Source organism: Toxorhynchites rutilus, chromosome 2, assembly GCF_029784135.1.
Source record: "Toxorhynchites rutilus septentrionalis strain SRP chromosome 2, ASM2978413v1, whole genome shotgun sequence".
In the NCBI taxonomy this organism is placed as follows: domain Eukaryota; kingdom Metazoa; phylum Arthropoda; class Insecta; order Diptera; family Culicidae; genus Toxorhynchites; species Toxorhynchites rutilus.
The window spans coordinates 200,291,703-200,312,926 of record NC_073745.1 but is presented as its reverse complement, the minus strand read 5'-3'; the positions used below and the strand labels follow the sequence as shown (position 1 = coordinate 200,312,926).

The following is a 21,224-nucleotide window of genomic DNA, read 5'->3' as shown; positions in this document are numbered from 1 at the left end:
AGATATAGATGACAAAATCAAATTCCAAATTCAGATTCCGATTCAGATTTTTAGATTCAAATTCCAGATAGTGGAAGAATACTAGTTCCAATCTCAGATTCAGTTTCCAAGATTTAGATCCATAATTTGGATCCAGATTCAAATTCCAAATGTGGATTCCAGATTCGAATCTCAAATTCAGATTCACATTCAGATTCCCGATTCAGATTCTAGACCCAGATTAAGCTTTCAGATTAGATGCCGTATTTATAGTATTATAGACTAAAATTTCATATTCAGCTTCCAAGTTTAACATCCTGATTCCAAATCTCGATCCCGATTCCAAATTCAGATATGTATTCAGATTCTAGATCCTGGTTTCATACTCAAATGCAGTTTCAAAATTTAGATTCAAGATACAGATTCCAAATTTAGATCCCAGATTCCAAATGTAGAATCTGAATTTAGATTTCAAATCTCGATTTCAGATTCATATTTCTCACTCCGATGCCGCTTTCAGGCTTGAATTCAAGATGTTTCCAGATTCCAGATCCCAAATTAAGATTCCGAATTCCGATTTCAGATTCAGAATCAAATTCCAAAATTTAGATTCGCATTCAGATTCCAGATTCAACCGTATCTGACATTCGTTCGAACGACTCGATTCGAACAATTTGGAAAAAAGATATTCTTGTTTTCGTTCGAGAACGTTCGTTCGAACGAGACTTTTTTCGACCGTTAGGATGTTCATGTTATCAAATTTTCTGAACGCTTCGAAACATAGAGCAGTGCATGGATGTGAGATATTTTGGACAATCAAATTGTCAAACCTATGTCAACAATAACATTTTTCGCGCTGAAATTGGACGATTCGTTCGAACGAACAGTTTTCGAAAGATCGAGTGGATCTAACTACTCCGAACGAAAAGAGGTGTAGGAATGGTCAAAAAACATTTAAACAAATCTGATTCGAAAGAAAAATAAGAATAAGGGTGTTAGATTCAACGTTTATAGTCCTGATTCACATTCCAGAAGTAGATTCTAGACCTAGATTAAATATTCAGCTTTCATTCCATTTCGATTTCAGATTCAAGATGTATTCAAGATGTAGAAATTCCAAATGTATATTCTAGTCTCGGACTCCAAATCTTAATCCCAGATTACAGACTTGCGAGTAAGATAACGTTTCACATTCCTATTCAGGTTTTTAGACATAAATTCAGATATAAAATTTCAAATTCCAAATTAAGGTTCCTCATTCCTGTTCCGAGATGCGATTCAGTTACCTGAATCATGCTGAATCTCAAACAGAAATATCTCTGTATGCAGGAACGTTTCAGCAATCAGATGAAAGCTGTTTGATAAGATTAATTGGAGTTGCTATTGAGTTGTTTGGCAATAAATTGTGTTAGTCTACAAAAAAAATCGAAAACTTGTTTACTACATCTACACTAGGGTGCCAATGAAAATGGTCATCTCCAATTTCAAAAAGTTACCCCATAGAAATGTTCACCAGCTCGAAACAAAAAACCCTATGCAAAATATCAGCTCAATCGGACTTAAGAGAGAGTGCCGCAAAGCGGTCAAAGTTTGATTTTTTTATGCCAAATGCCTTAAAATTGCATGAAACGTCGAGATCTAGTGTCATCTCGAAAAATTTTTTTTTGTCAGAGATCACCGGAGAAAACCTCGATTTCCGGTGATTTTTCGGTTTTCAAAAAACTCAAATCTTAACGTCTGCGACACCAGTAAATGAAGGCCGAATGAGCTAATATTTTGCATAGGGTATATTATCGTGCAACATTTCGTAGAAAGTTCTGAATGAAAAATCGAGATAACTATTTTTATTGTCACCCTAAACCATACTTTTCGTTTCGTATTCCGAAAAAAAACTAAGTCCAAGAGTGTCGATTTTTGACAAAAAAATCGGGATAACACTAGATCTCGACGTTTCATGCAATTTTAAGACATTTGGCATCAAAATTTTTTTTTCGAGAACTCCGATTTCCTTTACTTCTTCCTTGGGTGATTTTTCGAGTTTCAAAAAACTCAAACTTTGACCGCTTTGCGCCACTCTCCCTTAAGTCCGATTGAGGTGAAATTTGAAATATAAGGTGTTTTTTCGAGGTGGTGAACATTTTGTATAGGGTAACTTTTTGCAATTCTAGGGTCGATTTTTTTCCCATACATTCATTGGCACCCTAATCTACACACACCCAGATGAAAATGTGTTCGTAAAATATTTTAAAATGTGTTCGTAAGAAATTCTAAAGCTGAAGCTTCAATATGATGTATATCCCATCTCAATGCGTTGATTTTTGACGAAGTTACAGCATTTCAAAAGATCACCTAAAAAATTCGACTCCACCCTCTGTCTTCTAATTTTTCTGTCGAGTATATATTGCCAATTCAGTATTCAAATCAATTGAATTTTCGAATTAATCGTCAGTTTGTCATATATTTTTTACAAGTATCAACGTTTCGGACTTGTCAAAAGTGGTGAACATCTGTGTGTCAAATCGAAAACATGTTGAGTGACGCGTAAGTAATTATTAATTGAAACTAGTTTTATATTCGACGTAGCCTTTTCCGAAATCAAACTCAACTTCAATCATTTTTTTTAACAATATCGCTTGAAAATTCAACATAACAAGTTACTCGCTCTTTTTATCTCAAGGAAGTATTATTAAGTTGAGGAAATGGATTTTTATATTGCACAAGCACTCATACCTGCTACCTTAAGTGCAATTTATTTCAGCGATATTGATTTTTTTGCTGCACCTCCTTCTCATGGAACTTGTTCGCACAAATGCAGACAAATACACAAAAAGCTAATAAAGCTTTGAATTGCAACAATTTTCAATTTTCCATACATTCCCGTCGGGCAAATCCGTCATGCCGACACTTTGTTGTGCCCGACAACCAATGTGTGCAGTAATACATTCGTCGCTCTGTCGCCGGGAGACGGAATATAAGTTGAAATACGACGACATTTTCGCACATAGGTTTTCACTAGATCCTCCCTTCGCGTCAGATGGATGGTGGGCAAAGATGCCAGATTCACTTTGACGTTTTTATGTTTTTTTGGAAAACTCAAAATCGATCGCGTCACGAAAAATGTTCGATTTTAAACGCGTATTGTTCAATACGAGATTCTTGATCGATTTACTAGATTTTTGGCACCAATCTATTGTGACGCATTTAAACTTTAACAATTTATAAACATTGCAACAGTTGGTGGAATATCAGCCGAAGTTCCCGTAAAAATTGTGCAAGATTGAACCTTTCGCATGGACCACCTCAAGCGTAGTTGCGGCCAGCATGTGTATGATTAGGCTGACCAAATAGTTCGGGAATAAATACGGGACACGTAACCCATGGCAGTTTTTATATCATCATATAGGGTGGGCAACTTAATTCGTTGAAAGGAAAAATTGTTAGTGGGAATGGGTAAGAAGAATCAGGACTCACTGTGCTAAGTGATGTGATTTCAAAAAAATGTGAACTCTCAACTATTTGACGAAATAGTATCCATTCTGACCTGAGAAGGTCACTGAGAAAACTCTTTTAAAGGTTTCGAACTATATATTTTTATTCATCGCTCGTACTACAAAAAAAAATTTAAAAATTCTTGACCGAGGTTATTTCTGGTAACCTGACAAGGTCTCCGAGAAACTACTTAAATATTCCTCGAATAGACGATATGGTTCTGGTTCTAAATTGTTTCAGGTTGTTTTTCGGACATGCTGCTATAGAGATCCGTCATTCGCAGGAGGAGTTGCGAAAAAACCCACCCACTATTTTCCAAATAATTTTTAATATGAACAGTTACATGAGGCCGAGCGTTGTCATGATGGAATATCATCAACTCGTGTCTGGTTGCATAAACTGGACGTTTTTATGCAATTGCATGATTTGATATTTGAAAATAATTACACCTGGCCCAGGTCTTTTTTTTTCCACCTTTTAATTTCATTAACTAGCTGACCCGACCAACTTTGTCCCGCCCAAAATAGATTTTTTTGATTTGAATACTTTCAAACATCCACGTTTTCTTACTCAGTGAACGTTAGTGAGTCCAATCACTGAACTCTTCATTGATTGATTACCCTTTAACCCTTTAAAAGTTCCTTTTACTATATATTGTCTAGTACTTCTACAAAAATTCGTCCTTATAATATAAAATTATTTTCAGACACAATTCTCGCTCAAGATTCTTCAGGCATTTGGAAATAACATGTTTCTCCGTTGCATGGAATACATGTTTGATACAGAGAATATTACAAAATAAAGACAGGTCAAATCGGACCATTCCTTCCTCGGTTTAGGGCACACCAACACATTTTGCCTTCCATTTTTGTTTATATAGATAGAAGATATAGGAATGCGTTTTTCCTTCTGAAAATCCTTTTCCACTTTCGAACGAAAATCAATTTCGATAGCGCAAACATCGAATGGACTAACAACGCTTATTATGATGTAATTTTCGAACATGTGAGAATTCAATTTTCCGAATTTTCCGCCCTTCCTCCAGGACTTTCCGAAAATTTTCCGATTTTTCTCTCCACTATATTGATCTACAGGAAGAGACGAATACAACAAAATACAGGAGGCTAAAATCGGACCATCCCTTCTTCGGGTTTTCCGCTTACCAACAGATTTTGCCTTACATTTTTATTTATATACATATAAGATATGTAAATGCGTTATTTCGCCTGAAAATCCATTTCCACTTACGAACAAATATCAATTTAGATAGCGCAAACATTGAATGGACTAACAACGCTTATTATGATGTAATTTTCGAACATGTGGGAATTCAATTTTCCGACCTTCCTTCAGAGTTTTCCGAAAATTTTCCGATTTTTCTCTCCACTATATTGATCTACGGGAAGAGACGAATACAACAAAATACAGGAGGCTAAAATCGGACCATCCCTTTTCGGGTTTTCGCTTACCAACAGATTTGTCTTACATTTTTATTTATATAGATTATAATTCCTTTAATCATTTTCCGCTCATCAAATTAATAATGCTACTATGAAACAGTTTTAAGAAATTTTGCCTCCTGTATTCCATCTGAATCAACTAGACTTTCAAGAATAGTTTGCACCTTATTAGTCAAAAACATTCCTTCCTTTTATGTATAAGAATTTTAATAAAATATTAAAAACAACAGCAATTTCAGCAAAACTGTTTGAACAAGGCCAAGGAATGTTTGAAAGGACACTAACGATCTGTGGTGAAAAGTAACCGTAGTTTGAGACCCTGGCTTCCAACTGATTCGGAAAAATAGGAAGGTAATCAGTAAAAAATACTGAGAATCCTCTCGATAGAAGGTCCTAGAGAAAGGACCGTTACCATGTTCAAGCAATTTTGCATAATGTTCACCGACGAAGTCGCAAAAAATACTTCAATCATTCTGCATTAACACACAATTGGCAGATAAACTCTTCCCCTGCGAACACTCTGAACAAAGTTAAAATCCAAATTCCAATAAATTCATTCGAAGGAAAAAAAATGATAGTAATGATAGAGAAATGAATATATATATATATATATATATATATATATATATATATACATATATATATATATATATATATATATATATATATATATATATATATTTTACTAGCTGACCCGGCAAACTTCGTCCCGCCAAAAAATTGTTTTTTGTTATCAATACCTTCAAACATTCACATTTGCTTACTATGAGTAAGTTCATGGGTCTAATCGCAGAACTGTTCATTGATTGATCTTCTGATCGACCCCATTGAATTTACCTTTTACTATAAAATTCCTAGTATTTCTAACGAAACTCATCATTATAATATCAGATTATTTTCAGACACAATTCTCGTTCAAGATTTCTCATGTTTGTCATGTTTGGTTGGAATATTCATGGTTGAAATATGTGTAATATTTTCATGGTACCCGCTCTCCATTCCAGAGGAGGGAGGGGTGTTTTACCATCATAGAAACATTTCTCATACCCAAAAACCCTCACATCCCAAATTGTGCTTGATTAGTTCTCGAGTTATGTAGAAATTTGTGTTTCATTTTTATGACAGCCAACAAAATACAGGAGGCTAAAATCGGACCATCCCTTCTTCGGGTTTTCCGCTTACCAACAGATTTTGCCTTACATTTTTATTTATATAGATATAAGATATGGAAATGCGTTACTTCGCCTGAAAATCTATTTCCACTAACAAAGATCAATTTCAATAGCCAAAATATCGAATGGAATAACAACGCTTATTGTTATGTAATTTTCGAACATGTGGGAATTCAATTTTCCGAATTTTCCGACCTTCCTTCAGAGTTTTCCGAAAATTTTCCGGTTTTTCTCTCGGAAGAGACGAATACAACAAAATAAAGAAGGCTAAAATCGGATCTTCCCTTCTTCGGGTTTTCCGCTTACCAACATATTTTGCCTTACATTTTTATTTATATAGATAGGTATATAACTATCTATATAAACTAGTACATGCAAACTGATTTTTCTTCATGAAAATCACATATAATCTATACGAGTTTGGGTTTGTTGAAAAGCCCCAAGTCTCTAATTGCTAAAAGAGGTCGGACTCGATTATTCTGAGACTCTTTATTTTACTTATTTTCAAAATAAAGTAAAAATTTTTACTTTATTTTTTATTTTACTTATTTTTAGATCAGAAATTTTGAGTAATTTGTATAATAATTCCATATTCGATAATCAATATGGTCTTGACTAGCTTGACTAGTAGAACAGAGTTATTTATGAAAATTGCAAATCCAAAATGGCCGTCACCAAGAAATGGCTCCATTTTTTTTCAAAGCTCCATGAATATGGGTATCATATGAAAGTGCTCGACTGGTAGAACGCAGTAGATCATGAAAAATCCAAATCCAAGATGGCCGCAGTTCCCAAATAAACAATTACTTTTTAATGGTTTCGTTCAGCTTGCTCTGTTTGTATGTATTGTTGAAGTGTTTGTAGGGTTATCCCACAACAGTTTAAATTTGACCCCGTGATGAGCACTGATTGATCTAATCAATTTGGCCGCCGCCAAGAATTGGCTGAATGGACAGAATGGACTATGAACAGCCTAAATTCGAAAAGGTCACCGCCACAAAATGGTCGACTATGTATTTTTCGCAATCTCCTCAATATTGGTATCAAATGAAATGATTTGACTAATAGAATACAGTACATGATCAAAATATTCCGAAGAAAGTTAGGCAAAAAATAAAAATGAATAAAACGTTGAATGGTTTTATTGTAGAGAAGTATACTATGGATACAGATATTTTACTAAAAACTATAAAATAAAATAAGTAAAAAAAACTTTTTAAGTTAAACGGTTTATAATGTACTAAAAGCTAGAAAAAAAATTGGGCAAGTAGCAATCAGTAGTTACCACATCCGTTCCATCATTAATCTAGGGCTAGACTAAAATAAAATCGTGGGGTATATGATGAAACAACTAACTGTGGATAATGGAAATCCAACGTTTGTTTCATACCTAATTTTCTTCGGAATATTTTCGTGATGTACTGTATTCTATTAGTCAAATCATTTCATTTGATACCGATATTGAGGGGATTGCAAAAAAGGACATAGTCGGCCATTTAGTGGCGGCGACCTTTTTGGATTTATGGTATTTATTATGTTTCGTGTTCTCCAATTCAAGTCATTCAGCTATTTTTCAATTTTTTAATTGAATTTTACAAGATCATGAAATACGTAGTTTTATAATGACAGTAGAATTAACGGTATGTTCTAAATTTTAGACCAATGAGGAACGGGTTCAAATTTCAATTAATGTGGGATAACCCTACAAACACTCCAATATGCATACAAACAGGGCAAGCTGAATGAAACCATTAAAAAATAATTTGTTGTTTGGGGACTGCGACCAACTTGGGTTTGCATTTTTCATAATAACTGTATTCTACTAGTCAATCCCTTTCATTTGATATACATAATCCGCCATTTTGTAGCGGCCGCCATCATTGATTTTCAAGATCATGGAATTCGCAGTTTTATAATGACACCAGAGATAAAGATGTGTTCCAAATTTCAGATCAATCGGTCAACAGGAAGGGGGTTAAATTTCTGTTAATGTGGTACAGCGCTACAGACAAAGTTACAAAGTCACAAACATACAAACGGGTCAAGCTAGATAAAACCGTCTAATAAATAAGTGCAAATCATAATTATATTACGTTTACCGAGAGATTTTTTTTTATGATTCGATTATCCGGAATGAAAAAAAAATCAATACTCCGGATAGTCGAGTCCGACCTGTACTACCATAAGGCGTTCAAATTATTCAAATTTTTATGTTTTTAACGATTTTCCTCAGAGAGAAATTATGATCATGGATTGTCCTGTTTTAGAAATTTTTGCATTTGAAAAGTGCTTACCTCAATACACTCAACAAAGAGAAATTTTATTTCTGCTATGCGCGAATGACACAACTTAGCTCAGATGAGAGGCGCATTGACACCAACAGAAGGTAGATTTTATAATCCTTTAAAACATGTGAATCCGTAAAAATATATTATAAAAGTACTGTAAATCATGAGAAAGACAATTTTATTTATGTGTTTTGAATCATTCGAATACCTGATTTGACACAGCTGCACTGAATTAGAGCACTCAAAAAAGTGGACAAACCATGATCATATTTTCAACTGGTCAGACCAAAATCATTTACCTTACTCAAACTACGGTACAGATTGGTAAAAAAAACGGGACAACCAAAAATGGTCCAAAAAACGGTACTGTCCCGTTAAAAACGGTACGTTTGGTCAGCCTATGCCAGATGTTATTCTCAAACCGTACAATTGACAAGTGACAAGAACAATTGTCAGAATCAATCAGATTGAACTTTGATTCTGAAGTGAGCGAAGAACATACACTGAAAAATAATAACCATACAAATCCGTAGTGATTGTATTAAATTTCTATAGAGTGGTATATCCTGCCTACAGGTCCGGCCATTCCCCCGTAGATCTGGCATCTCGGGTGGTTTGTCGTTTTTTTTTCTTTTTTGTGCGTCTCTCGCAATGGACACGCGAGCATTTATAATACCCTCGCGTCGTATGCGTCTTTCAAATTCACAAAATGTGGAGAGCAGGAAAAAAAGTGAAACGCGTAACGAACAGGTGTAGAAGAGTAGGATGAGCTTCCGGGTGAAATATGAATGCGATATAATTCGTGCGAAAGTCTCGAGCGTGTTTTGTCGTTTCTGCTGCTTAATCTTTCCTAGCGTTCGTTACTCGGAAAGACAAACAACGAAAACATTGAGTGGAAAAGCGTTGGGATTCCATTCAGATTTCGGGACGAAAACATATATTGCATACATATTTAATAATGCGTGAAATCTGGCCTAGTATTGTGCTGTCCGTCGAACGATAGATTCTGTCATGGTCTTGGTGTGGTTTGTGTGTCGTATAATGAGTGATGATGAAATACTGGGACCAGGTAGTAGAGCGTGTTTCTTCTTCCTATGGGGAAAACAGTGACTTCGAGTTAGGGTAGCTCTGCTGAGTGCTAGAGAGAGGAGGAAGGCATCGATGAATGGGGGGGAGTCTGGGTTGGAAATATGAAAGCTTTCGCGCTCTGCCAAACCCGACATGCTCGGAATCAGACCGCCGCGAGGCAGTTTAAAGGTAGACAGGACACCTTCAGCGGCAGGGACGAAAGCGAAATCGAAAGAGATTTGTTCGAGCGTTAAAGCTTTGGGAAATAAATTTACCGTAAAACTCTGGGCCTGAGATTTTCATTGAGACGGGAGAGGAAGGAATCCATGAATATTTTTCATAACGATGAGTGAATGTGTACGCTTGATTGGGTGGCTGTATATTTTTCTTCAATGCCGAGGAGTGACGGGATGATACAGACAGATTGGGTCCTTTATCATGTGTGAGTAATGATCAGAAGTTAAATGGTGAGTTATGCGGAGGAAGTAGAAAAGGTGGTGACGATTGGAGCCCAAAAGCCAACTGGGACCGAGAGAGATGGTTGGGGAGGAATATGAGTACATTGATTTGATTTTTACCAGGGATGTATTTGGGGCTTTCAGGAAAACAAAATCATTTCCGAAACAACCAAGGAAACAACAAAAGTAAAAACGCAGTCTTCTCAGATAGAAACATTGCAATCAACGACTATGAGAGAGCCTCTACTGGAGATTGTGGTAGTAGAGGTTGTATCGGTACGCGATCATCCCGTTAGATTCCGATCCGGCTCACATATTATATAGCACACATTTAAGAGATTGATTCGTTCAGTTCTTCGGTACTTACCTCATATTGATCAGATACTGCGCCAGGGCAACCGAGTCTGGATTCCCGGTGATGGTGATGGTCCGGTCGGTGTTGCCGCTGTCTCGTTCCTCGCAGTTGGAGATGCGAATCATCGCACCGGAAATCTGGCGGATTTCGGCAATCTTGGTACCACCCTTGCCGATGATGCACCCGATCAGATCGTTTGGCACTGTCATCTCGTGGGACTGGGACTGAACCTGAGCCACGTTGCGGTTGTTGTTGGTCCGCAGCTGTGAGCCGGCCAACGCGGCAAGAGCTATGGGTGATGCAACAGATGGAGGAGAGACTATTTATAATGGTGGTGAAAATCCATTAGTGCTATGATGTTGCTATGGTGATGAGTGGGTTACTAACTGATGATTTCACACGCGAATCGTTTGAGCTATGCATTGTTTTACAGTGCACGCTATCGAATCGACGGAGAACGCCTTGTGATTTACAACAGAATAAAACACCATGCGTCTCCGCGTTCTAATACAAAAAGCAAATTTGATGATTTATGATGAACTTTGGTTAAAACAACACGTGTGAAATCAGCAATCAGCTGTTAAAATGCTGATATATGAAACGAACTTACCTGTTGGGTTTAGCCCACCGGTGTTTGTTGGAATTGCACCAGCCAATCCGAGCGCTGCCAGACCGGCAAGTGGATTTTTGGCAAGTCCGGCAACCTAAGTTGGACAAGGGAAAGAAATTAAGCGGAAAAAATGAATAAATTTGTAATCAAGCGGTACATTTTTGCTTTCAACTTCAATAAGGAAATAAAAACCACTAATTTATGAGAAACAACATCACCAATTGGGGGGCCAAAAATTAACAGTGGAATTATTAGCACCTAAGGACAATTAATATAGAAAGGTTAGAACAGATCTACTGCTTGGGCGTATGACACAAATATGATGTATGATGCTTTTGTGCCCATGGGTCATTGATTTTGTAACCCAGCACAATTATAAATACAGTATTCGAATCTTCAAAATTTCTTTCCGGTTTCAAGGAATTTCACATTGAAGTTTTGCAGTTTTGCCGTGATAAGAAAATAATCATGGTCATGATCACAGATGGTGGTCTGGCTAGTTGAGAGTTGAGAGTACAAGACTCGTAAGCCATCCACAAAGGACGATTGAGACATAGAGAAAAAAAAATTACACTAGAGTTGTGTACCGAGATATGACCGAAATAGTTGACGTAGGATTACGTTCGGCTTACTGTTGCATAGTGATTTCGGATATGTTTAAAAAAAAATCCATTATTAAATTCGGTGATAATTATTTGTTGGCCTGGAGAAGAACTGTTCAGTTTTATTGTTGAGTTTTGTTTGTTTGAGTTTTCCAGAATTTTTTTTACTTTTTGATTTTGACTTTTCCAAATACATTATTATGGTAAAAATATATGCTTAGGAGTTACGTTGAAAAATATTTGAAGACATGTGGGTTAATAAAAAACGAAGCGATAAGGTTTTCAATGTAACTCCTAACATATATTTTTAGCATAATTATGTATGTGGAAAAATTGATGAAAATCATAAGCAAATTCATAAAATCTCATGAACATGGCGGTATAATACGACAAACATATAAAAGAGCCCATTTACTATAAAAAAGACAATAAATTAGAATATTTTTTTTTAATATCTCGAGAATGGTTGCATCTAGAAGAAGATTGATTAAGAGCTTTTTTTGTTTTAAATTACATCAGAATTTATAATTTGTGGCTAAAAATGATTGTTAACATACAAAAATTCGAAGTTTCGAAAATTCATAAAAAATCGATCTTCCACAAAGTTCGCCAAAAATAGTTTTACTATCTTGTACCCATTTCTCAAATTTTCTACATGACTCCTATTTTATGTGAAAAAATAAAAAAAATAATAAATATATATTTTAGATATTGCAATTTAAAGTTTTTTTTGTGAATAAAAAAATTCCTATTTTTTTCTCAGTGTATATTTTTTCACGTTTGGACATCAATACTCTATAACTTTTTCTAAGACACTATTTCAGTACGACTCATAGTTTTTGAGATATAAATTATCAAAGATTTCTCTTACTAGAATCGATACGCCTTTTTCAAAAGTTACTCTTTAGTCAAAAAATTCCCAAATGCTGTGGAAAACTCATATTTCCTCCAATCCAAACGGAATACGAACTTTCATTCGAATAAAAAATACTCATGTTTTGTCATTCGTCGACTTCATTTGGAATTGCTCCATAGCGAAACCTACTGTGCAAATTAGTCGCCCGTGAGTCGCGCGCCCGAAATGCAGTGCAGGACGGAAAGTCTGATGGCGAAATCGCTTCGGCTGGTGTTTAGAATAGAAAATGCAATTTTTATTGTCTGTTGTATTGTCTAACCACCATAGAATCATTTACTGCACCCTTTACCTCCATATGCCTAACTTGGTTTCGTTTGCTTGATTTATTCTCGAGTTATTCAGAAATTTGTGTTTCATATGTATGGCTATGGCCTTAGAAAGGGGGGGGGGGTGGAGTGTCTCACTATCGTAAAAAAATTGTTTGCAGTCTATAACCTCCACATGCCAAATTTGGTTTTATTTGCTTGATTAATTCTCGAGCAATGCAGAAATTTGTGTTTCATTCATCTGGCCTTAAAGTAGTTTTCGAGTCCTAAGAATCAGACAGACAGACATCACTCCATTTTTATATATACACCTATCCCCCTATTTACACGGTACCTGTTTTACACGACTTCGCTTTTACACGGTTTATGAAATAATAAATTTTTAAAAACTTGAAAAATGTATATTTGTAGTTCATAAGCAAGTAAAATAGGATTATAGTTTTAACTACCAGTGCGATTTTATGTTCCAGAGCTGGCAAGCCATCAATTTACTAGCATTTTTGGAGTCTTGACGTGTGATTTGTGTCAATTTTTCAAGCTCTTAGAATGCCAAGAATATCGACAAAAATGAAAAGTAAAAGAGAATTATATCTTCGGACTTCGACTGGGAATCTCTTTATTAAACTTAATGATAAATAAAGCAAAACAAATCTACGCAGCTGTTAATTGAATCTTCTACCAAAATCGGAGATTTCACTCTACACGGTTTTATCGGGAACCTATCTCCAGTGTAATTCGAGGGATAAGTGTATAGATTTATTTAGACATACAGTTTGGCGTTGGCTTGATGGTAAGGCGACGCCTATTACGTAGACTAATTCATGAAGTTTGTCCTGGATCGCTGCCTTTAATTTTTCCAGTTGCTTGCAACACTCGTGGAAATTTATCGACTGGTTATTTGTAGAAGCTTATTATACAGAATTCTTTAAGAATCGTACCAAACACAGAGTATGACTTTCTTCGGGTGAAGACCTATTTTGGGCTATTCTGACAGTTCTCATTTCCTACCATAACAGAAATCCCGATATATTAATTATTTTTTATAATGGTAAAGTAAACAGCTTAAAATTCATGAAAAATCAGGATCATTTCAGAAAAACCAAACAACATTGAAGGTTTGTCAGGGTATCAGGATACTAGCCAAGAAGTCTGGGGAATCCTGAAAAATAAGGAAGGTTGCCATCTCTGATCCGAGGTGAAAAGGTGAAAAATCCGTCAGCTTGTGTATTGTTCACGCGAGGACAAAAGTGAATCATGAATCATCCATCTTTAGCTGCTCCCAAAAATCACGCAAGTAAGATGGCATCCAAAAAATCACCCAACAGATTTATTCCACCTCCAACACAAACCTTTGTCAAGACATAAAAAAACAACAATGCGTATGTGTGATTCAACAAAATAATACACAAACATTCTCCGCCTGACGGTATGAAAACCGATGCGGTTCCACAATTTCCATTTTTCCCCTTGGATTTACGAACAAAAAATTCGAAAAAGATAAAAATTGCATCTTTCATCCCCAGCACACCATCGACTAGCCGAAGCGATTTCCCCGTCAAACTTTGAGGCGGGAAAAATCCCTATGTTTGGGCCTGTTGGCAAAAGTGGTGTGCGATGTTTTTTTTTTATTTAAATCGTTTATTTTTACAGGCTCAGTTACATAGGTTTAAAGGAGCCGAACTCCTTACTGTATTGTTACTAGTATATATATACATTTTTCCTTAATTCTAATGTTAATAATATAGGAAACCGATTACTCGCGGTCAACTCGAGTTTAGAAGGGTGACATATTTTCTTCAGGAAAAGGAGGGGATATGAGGATATGTTGACATTGATCACACTCACACTCTCAATCACACTCATCACACTCAATTCTTAAACCTATCTTATATCTAATATGTATTTACATTTCATCTTATTCTTAAGAAGGGATCCGATCTCTCACAAAGGAAAAGGAAAAGGAAAAACTAAGGGTATAAGGACAATCACACACGAAGATCGATAGCTTTAAGGAATACATATATTTGGGACATGTAATCAAGGTCTAACCGAGCCAACACGTCTCTCACCGGCACATTGGGCTGCCTTCCTCGGGCCCGAAGGGTGACTACTAAATTCGATCTGGCGACAAGATACAGCTCGCACGACCAAACAACGTGCTCGATGTCGTGGTAACCTTGGCCACAAACACAAAGATTGTTGTCGGCAAGATTAATACGAAAGAGTAGCGCATCTAACGAACAGTGATTGGACATGAGTCGGGAGAAGGTGCGAATAAAGTCCCGGCTCAAGTCCAGACTTTTGAACCATGGTTTGAGGCTAACCTTAGGGATAATCGAGTGGAGCCACCGGCCCAATTCATCTTCGTTCCATTTGCGTTGCCAGTTAACTATGGTATTTTTGCGGACTAAAGAATAAAATTCATTGAAGGCGATTTGACGCTGATAAATATCGCCTTCAATTGCACCTACCTTTGCTAATGAGTCAGCCCTCTCATTACCCAGAATTGAGCAATGTGAAGGGACCCACACAAAGGTAATGACATAACAGCGTCTGGATAAAGCACTCAAAATTTCTCGTATTCTCTCAAGGAAGTACGGCGAGTGCTTTTCCGGCCTCACTGAACGGATAGCTTCGATAGAGCTAAGACTATCCGTTACAATGTAATAGTGTTCAACAGGTCGTGAGGCGACGCTGTCCAGCGCCCAGTGTATCGCTGCCAATTCAGCAATATACACTGAGCAAGGATTCTGAAGACTGTGTGAGGTGCTAAAAAATTCGTTGAACACTCCAAATCCTGTGGACTCATTCATAGAGGACCCATCAGTAAAGTACATATTATCACAATTGATATCCCCATACTTTGCATCGAAGATCGTTGGAACGATCCTCGATCGAAGATAATCTGATGTTCCATGGATATCCTGCTTCATGGACAGATCAAAATGCACAGAGGAATTGATGTAGTCAGGAAAACAAACACGGTTGGGAATATACGAAGAAGGATCAACCTGCATGGAGACGAATTCATGATATGAGCTCATGAATCCAGAATGAAAATTTAGCTCGATCAGCTGCTCAAAATTTCCGATCACCAATGGGTTCATAACCTTACACCGGATGAGGAACCGAAGAGATAATAAATTGAAGCGATCTTTTAGTGGGAGTAGGCCTGCCAAAACCTCGAGACTCATGGTATGCGTTGAGGGCATACATCCCAACGCGATACGGAGACAAAGATACTGAATTCGCTCGAGTTTAATGAGGTGTGTTTTGGCAGCTGATTGAAAACAGAAACTGCCATACTCCATCACTGAGAGAATAGTTGTTCGATACAACATTATAAGATCTTCGGGATGGGCTCCCCACCAGGTGCCGGTAATTGTACGGAGAAAGTTTATTCTTTGTTGACATTTTTTACTCAGATACCTAATATGGGCCCCCCAAGTACATTTAGAGTCGAACCAGACCCCAAGATACTTGAATGACATAGCATGAGTGATCGGTTTACCCAAAAGTTGAAGCTTTGGTTTTGCTGGTTTATGCTTCCTAGAAAAAACCACCATCTCTGTTTTCTCCGTGGAGAATTCGATCCCTAGCCCAATGGCCCAGGTTGAAAAATTGTTCAAAGTATCTTGTAAGGATTCTTGCAGGTCGGATTCGTTTGATCCTACGACAGACACCACTCCATCATCTGCAAGTTGTCTTAGGCTGCAATTTTGTGTAAGGCAATTGTCAATGTCGCTTACGTAGAAGTTGTACAAAAGGGGGCTTAAACATGAGCCCTGGGGGAGTCCCATGTAAGAGACCCGACTTACTGCCGAATCTCCGTGAGAAAAGTTCAAATGTTTCTCACAAAGCAAGTTATATAACATATTATTCAATAGAGGCGGCAGACCCCGAGATTGTAATTTGTCTGACAAAACCTCTATTGAAACAGAATCAAAGGCCCCCTTTATGTCCAAGAATACTGAAGCCATTTGTTTTTTTTCGGCGTAAGCCAGTTGAATTTCTGAAGAAAGCAACGCAAGACAATCATTCGTCCCCTTGCCCCTGCGGAACCCATATTGTGTATCTGAGAGTAGGCCATTCGTTTCAACCCATCGATCAAGGCGAAACAAGATAATTTTCTCCAACAATTTCCGTATACAAGACAGCATTGCTATTGGGCGGTACGAATTGAAGTCGGACGCGGGTTTTCCGGGTTTTTGAATAGCTATAACTCGTACTTGTCTCCAATCATCTGGAACAATATTATGCTCCAGAAACCGATTGAATAAGTTCAACAAGCGATGTTTCGCCACATCAGGGAGATTTTTCAGCAAGTTGAACTTAATTCTATCCGATCCCGGAGCAGAATTGTTACATGAAAGGAGAGCAAGAGAGAATTCTACCATCGAAAACTCGGAATCAAGATCGCACCTATCTTGTGGTATATCTCGAATAATTCTTTGCACTGGAGCGGAATCGGGACAAACCTTTCGTGCAAAATTAAAAATCCATCGATGTGAATATTCCTCGCTTTCATTGGATGAAGAGCGATTTCTCATGTTTCGAGCCACTTTCCATAATTTTTTCATTGACGTTTCTCGTGACAAACCTCCCACGAAATTTCGCCAATAAGCACGTTTTTTCCCTTTGATCAAGTTTTTAAATTGATTTTCAAGGTCCAAATACTTCTGAAAATTTTCAGGGGTTCCACGTTTCCGAAAAGCTTTAAATGCATTCGATTTATCTCCATAAAGCTTGGAACACTGGCCATCCCACCATGGATTGGGAGGCCTTCGACGAATAGTGGAACCTGGGATGGGTTTCGTTTGAGCGCGAACCGCGCTGTCATATATCAAACGAGAAATGAAATTATACTCCTCCAATGGAGGCAAACCATCTCTGGAATTGATGGCTAGAGCAATCGCGTCCGCATATTTTTTCCAGTCAATGTGTCTTGTGAGGTCGTATGCCATGTTTATTGATTCAGAAGAATTCAACCCATTGGTGATAGAAATTTTGATTGGCAAGTGGTCACTACCGTTGGGATCCTGGATTACATTCCACTTGCAATCTAACGATAGTGAATTCGAGCAAAGCGAGAGGTCAAGAGCACTTGGTTTAGCAGGAGGTTTAGGTACACGTGTTGTTTCCCCAGTGTTCAAAACGGTCATATTGAAGCTGTTACAAAGGTCATATATCAACGATGAACGATTGTCGTCGTACTGTTCCCCCCAGGCAGTTCCGTGAGAGTTGAAGTCTCCCAAGATTAATCGTGGCTCAGGAAGGAGTGAGCACATGTCAACAAGTTGCTTGCGGCTAACCGCAGCTCTCGGAGGCCAATACAAGCTGACTATACAGAGGTCTTTGCCTCTGATGTTTGCATGACAAGCAACAGCTTCGATCCCTCCAATAGGTGGAAGGTCAATTCTAAAAAATGAGTGACACTTATTGATCCCCAATAGTACCCCTCCGTATCTGTCATCACGGTCCAAGCGTATTATATTAAAATCGTGGAAAGAGAGATCATTTTGAGAAGAGAGCCAGGTTTCGGATAGAGCAAAAACATCACAATTGAGTTTATGAATTAGAAATTTGAATGTATCCAATTTAGGGATAAGACTACGACAATTCTACTGTAAAACAGTGATATCTCCGACCTCTCTATCTAAATTAGACATCAAGAGAGATAATCATTGCAAGGAGGGGCCATGTTTGCATCAATTGCTGCAAAATTGTCTTTAGTACTGGAAGCATTGCGGTGACAATGGTTCTGATGGAGTCGGAAACATTAAAACACGTGAAGATTTGATCCACAAGGTCAGACAACTTTATAAATCCCGATTGGGAAGTTGAACTTGACGGAAAAACAGGGACAGTTGGGGTTTTTGATGTCCCCTCGAGTGCTGGGTCGTTCGAAGGTGAACTATTACCACGGAGGCCAGGAGGGACCTGATTTTGCTTATCCGCTGCACTCGATTTTTTGGGCAAGCTAACAGGGGGTATCACCGGAGGGACTTGTCCTTGAACTTTGGGAGTGGTCACATTTTTGCGCCGGGGATTCCCTTGAGAAATAAACGGCGTGCCCCCGTTAGCTGTATCCGCTTCCATTTCGTCAACTGGCAACGTAGCGAAGACATTGTGTGTATTGATTGGTTGTTGTTCTTGAGCCAGTGGAGAAGCGCCCTTCAAAATTTCTGCGAAAGTGCGTTTAGAGCGTTCCCTCAAAGAGCGCTTCTGTTTCTCCCAGCGAGCCTTGTATGTTTCACAAGCTGAGAGCACGTGTGGGGATCCCCCGCAATATGGACACTTATGCTCAGTCGCACTGCAGGATTTCCCCTCATGTTGTTCTCCGCAAGTGGCACATCGTTCTTTATTGGCACAATAAGCAGCCGTATGACCAACTGACTTGCACTTTAGACAAGTCATTGGCTTTGGAATAAAAAGTCGCACGGCTAACCTCAATTTATCTACCATCACGTAGTCAGGGAGAGCTGAACCAGCGAAGGTGACTCGAAACGAGTTGGACGGCGTAAATTTCTTTTCTTCTCCTTCATGGGAGACTGTTCCGAGCTGGCGGCAACCCAAGATCTTAACAGTCGTCGAGGGCAGTTTTTTAAAACGGCCGGTACCTTCACTCGTAATGTATTCGCACGTCAAGCCCGTTTCGGTTATCACACCCTCAATTTCGACTATGTGAGAGGGTATGTAGACCCGATACTCAATTGAAAAATGCTGATCGACAACAATCTTGTTTGCGTCTTTTCGATCATTCACGACAACTCGCAATTTGTTTGGTCTAACCTTCGAAATTTCCGAAACGGAGGTATACCTTGCCAGATCTTTCGCGATCTGCATGACTCTCAACGCCTTTCCATTTGGCTTAGGCCTGAAGAAAACAACCCAGGGACCAGTTCCGGGCGCATCTTCTGGATAGACCTTTACACGGGGAGTGGGAATAACAGGGGGGGAAGGCGAGGACGGGGATTGAGAGTGGGAAGGCGAAGGTTGAGAAGGAGCGGGAAGAACAGAGGGAGAAGACGAGGTTGAAGGTAGAGTGGGATCGTTAAGGGCAGATGGGAGATTTGCTAGTTTTTTGGAGGGAGGCTTGGTAGGGTTAGCTGACTCGTCCCCAGAAGAAGTATCTTCCGTATTTGGAACACGTTTGAGTGACTTTTTTTTATCCGTTAGGAGGGAACTAGAGTCAGAGACCTCCATATCCGAAGGTCCCCCACTCTCTGCCATTTTAAATTTTCACTTATATTCTAAGTATTTTTTTAAACAATATTTCACAATAAAATAATTCACAAAAACAAAAAAAAAAAAAAAAAAACTTATAATTATTAAATATTTTCTCTCAGTATATTCAATCTTATTCACCTATGAACGCACTCCAGTGCAGATGAACGGGAGCGTGCTGAAAGCTCGTTGGTGGTGGGAATGTGCCTACGACACCACTACACACAGTCGTCGGTGAAAGCTTACCCGCACTGTCACTGTTGGCACGATGACTCGGCGAAATCTCCAATGTCGGCGAAGCAGCGACAAAACAAAAACCAATGCTTGGCTTTCCGAGGATGAAAGCCTTTATCCACTTGCAGGCAGGGCACTTCACTCACTATCCAGATAGTGAAATGAACTCTTCAGCGGCAAAAAAACAACAATCACGCGGTAACCGATAACGGAACTTGGACGCGACTTTCCTTCGTCTGGTTACTTCGGGCAATCGGCGAAGAATGATGTGTGTGCGATGTTGTTTGCGTTCGAAAAATCGTAGCTACTTACATCGTCGTCATAATTTCAAGTAATAGTCGTTCCCATGTAAGTAACTTAAAGTTAAACTATCGGCATTACCATGCGTTGCTCGCTGTCTAGACTAACACTAAAACACAGAAATCGCGAAAAAGAAGCACAGGTTGCTTGTGCCAATCGACCAATCAGAACGCGGAAATTTCGCTTAGATATTGATGGACATTTTTCAATTGTTCGATAGTTAGTTTCATGTAATAGATTGCTAGGGAGCACTCAGATTGGTTGATGTAAAAATATCGTAAATCCATCAGGATAGGATTGAGCAATAAGCGATCCAAATTAAACAGTTTCTGTAATACGACCGATTCTCCGTTTCTAAATTTGCACCCCCAATGTGTTCCCGAAAGCATAGAAAATTTGGAAGGACACATTATTTTATTTGATACTCGTTTTTATCATTTTGGATATTACTTTAGAATGAAAAAAATGGAAGTAAAAGTGACGAACTGGCCGAAATGTGTCGAAGGTCACTATAATAGTGAAAAAAAATCTACTATAGAGGTCTTAGACTACAATGTTCATTCGCCTCTGAAGGGAGATTTTTGTTTGAATTGATTTTTAAAAATATAGAGAATTTTAACTTTTTAAATTCATTCGTCTCTGTAATCGAAAAAGCCAAATCTGAAATGAAAGACAAAATAATTTTCACTGCTTTCTGTGTTCAACGGAACTCTGGAAAATAAATCGCAAATGACATCTTTTATACTCTCGTTTAGAATGCAATGTAGGGAAAAAACGTGAGCTTCGAATTTTCGAACAGG

At 38.1% G+C, this 21,224-nt stretch overlaps 1 protein-coding gene across 19 annotated transcripts in view; it reads right to left on the bottom strand.

Moving 5' to 3' along the window:
• LOC129765174 (poly(rC)-binding protein 3) overlaps window positions 1-21,224 on the bottom strand; it is a 675,323-nt gene that overhangs the window by 64,682 nt on the left and 589,417 nt on the right. For 16 of the 19 annotated variants that reach the window (XM_055765109.1, XM_055765113.1, XM_055765108.1 and 13 more), the window contains 2 exons: window positions 10,880-10,973; window positions 10,282-10,588 (listed from right to left, as the gene is read on the bottom strand). In XM_055765109.1, the coding sequence (XP_055621084.1) occupies window positions 10,282-10,588; window positions 10,880-10,973 (401 nt within the window). The remainder of the gene's footprint in view (window positions 1-10,281; window positions 10,589-10,879; window positions 10,974-21,224) is intronic. The other 3 variants (XM_055765120.1, XM_055765116.1, XM_055765118.1) reach the window with 1 other exon arrangement.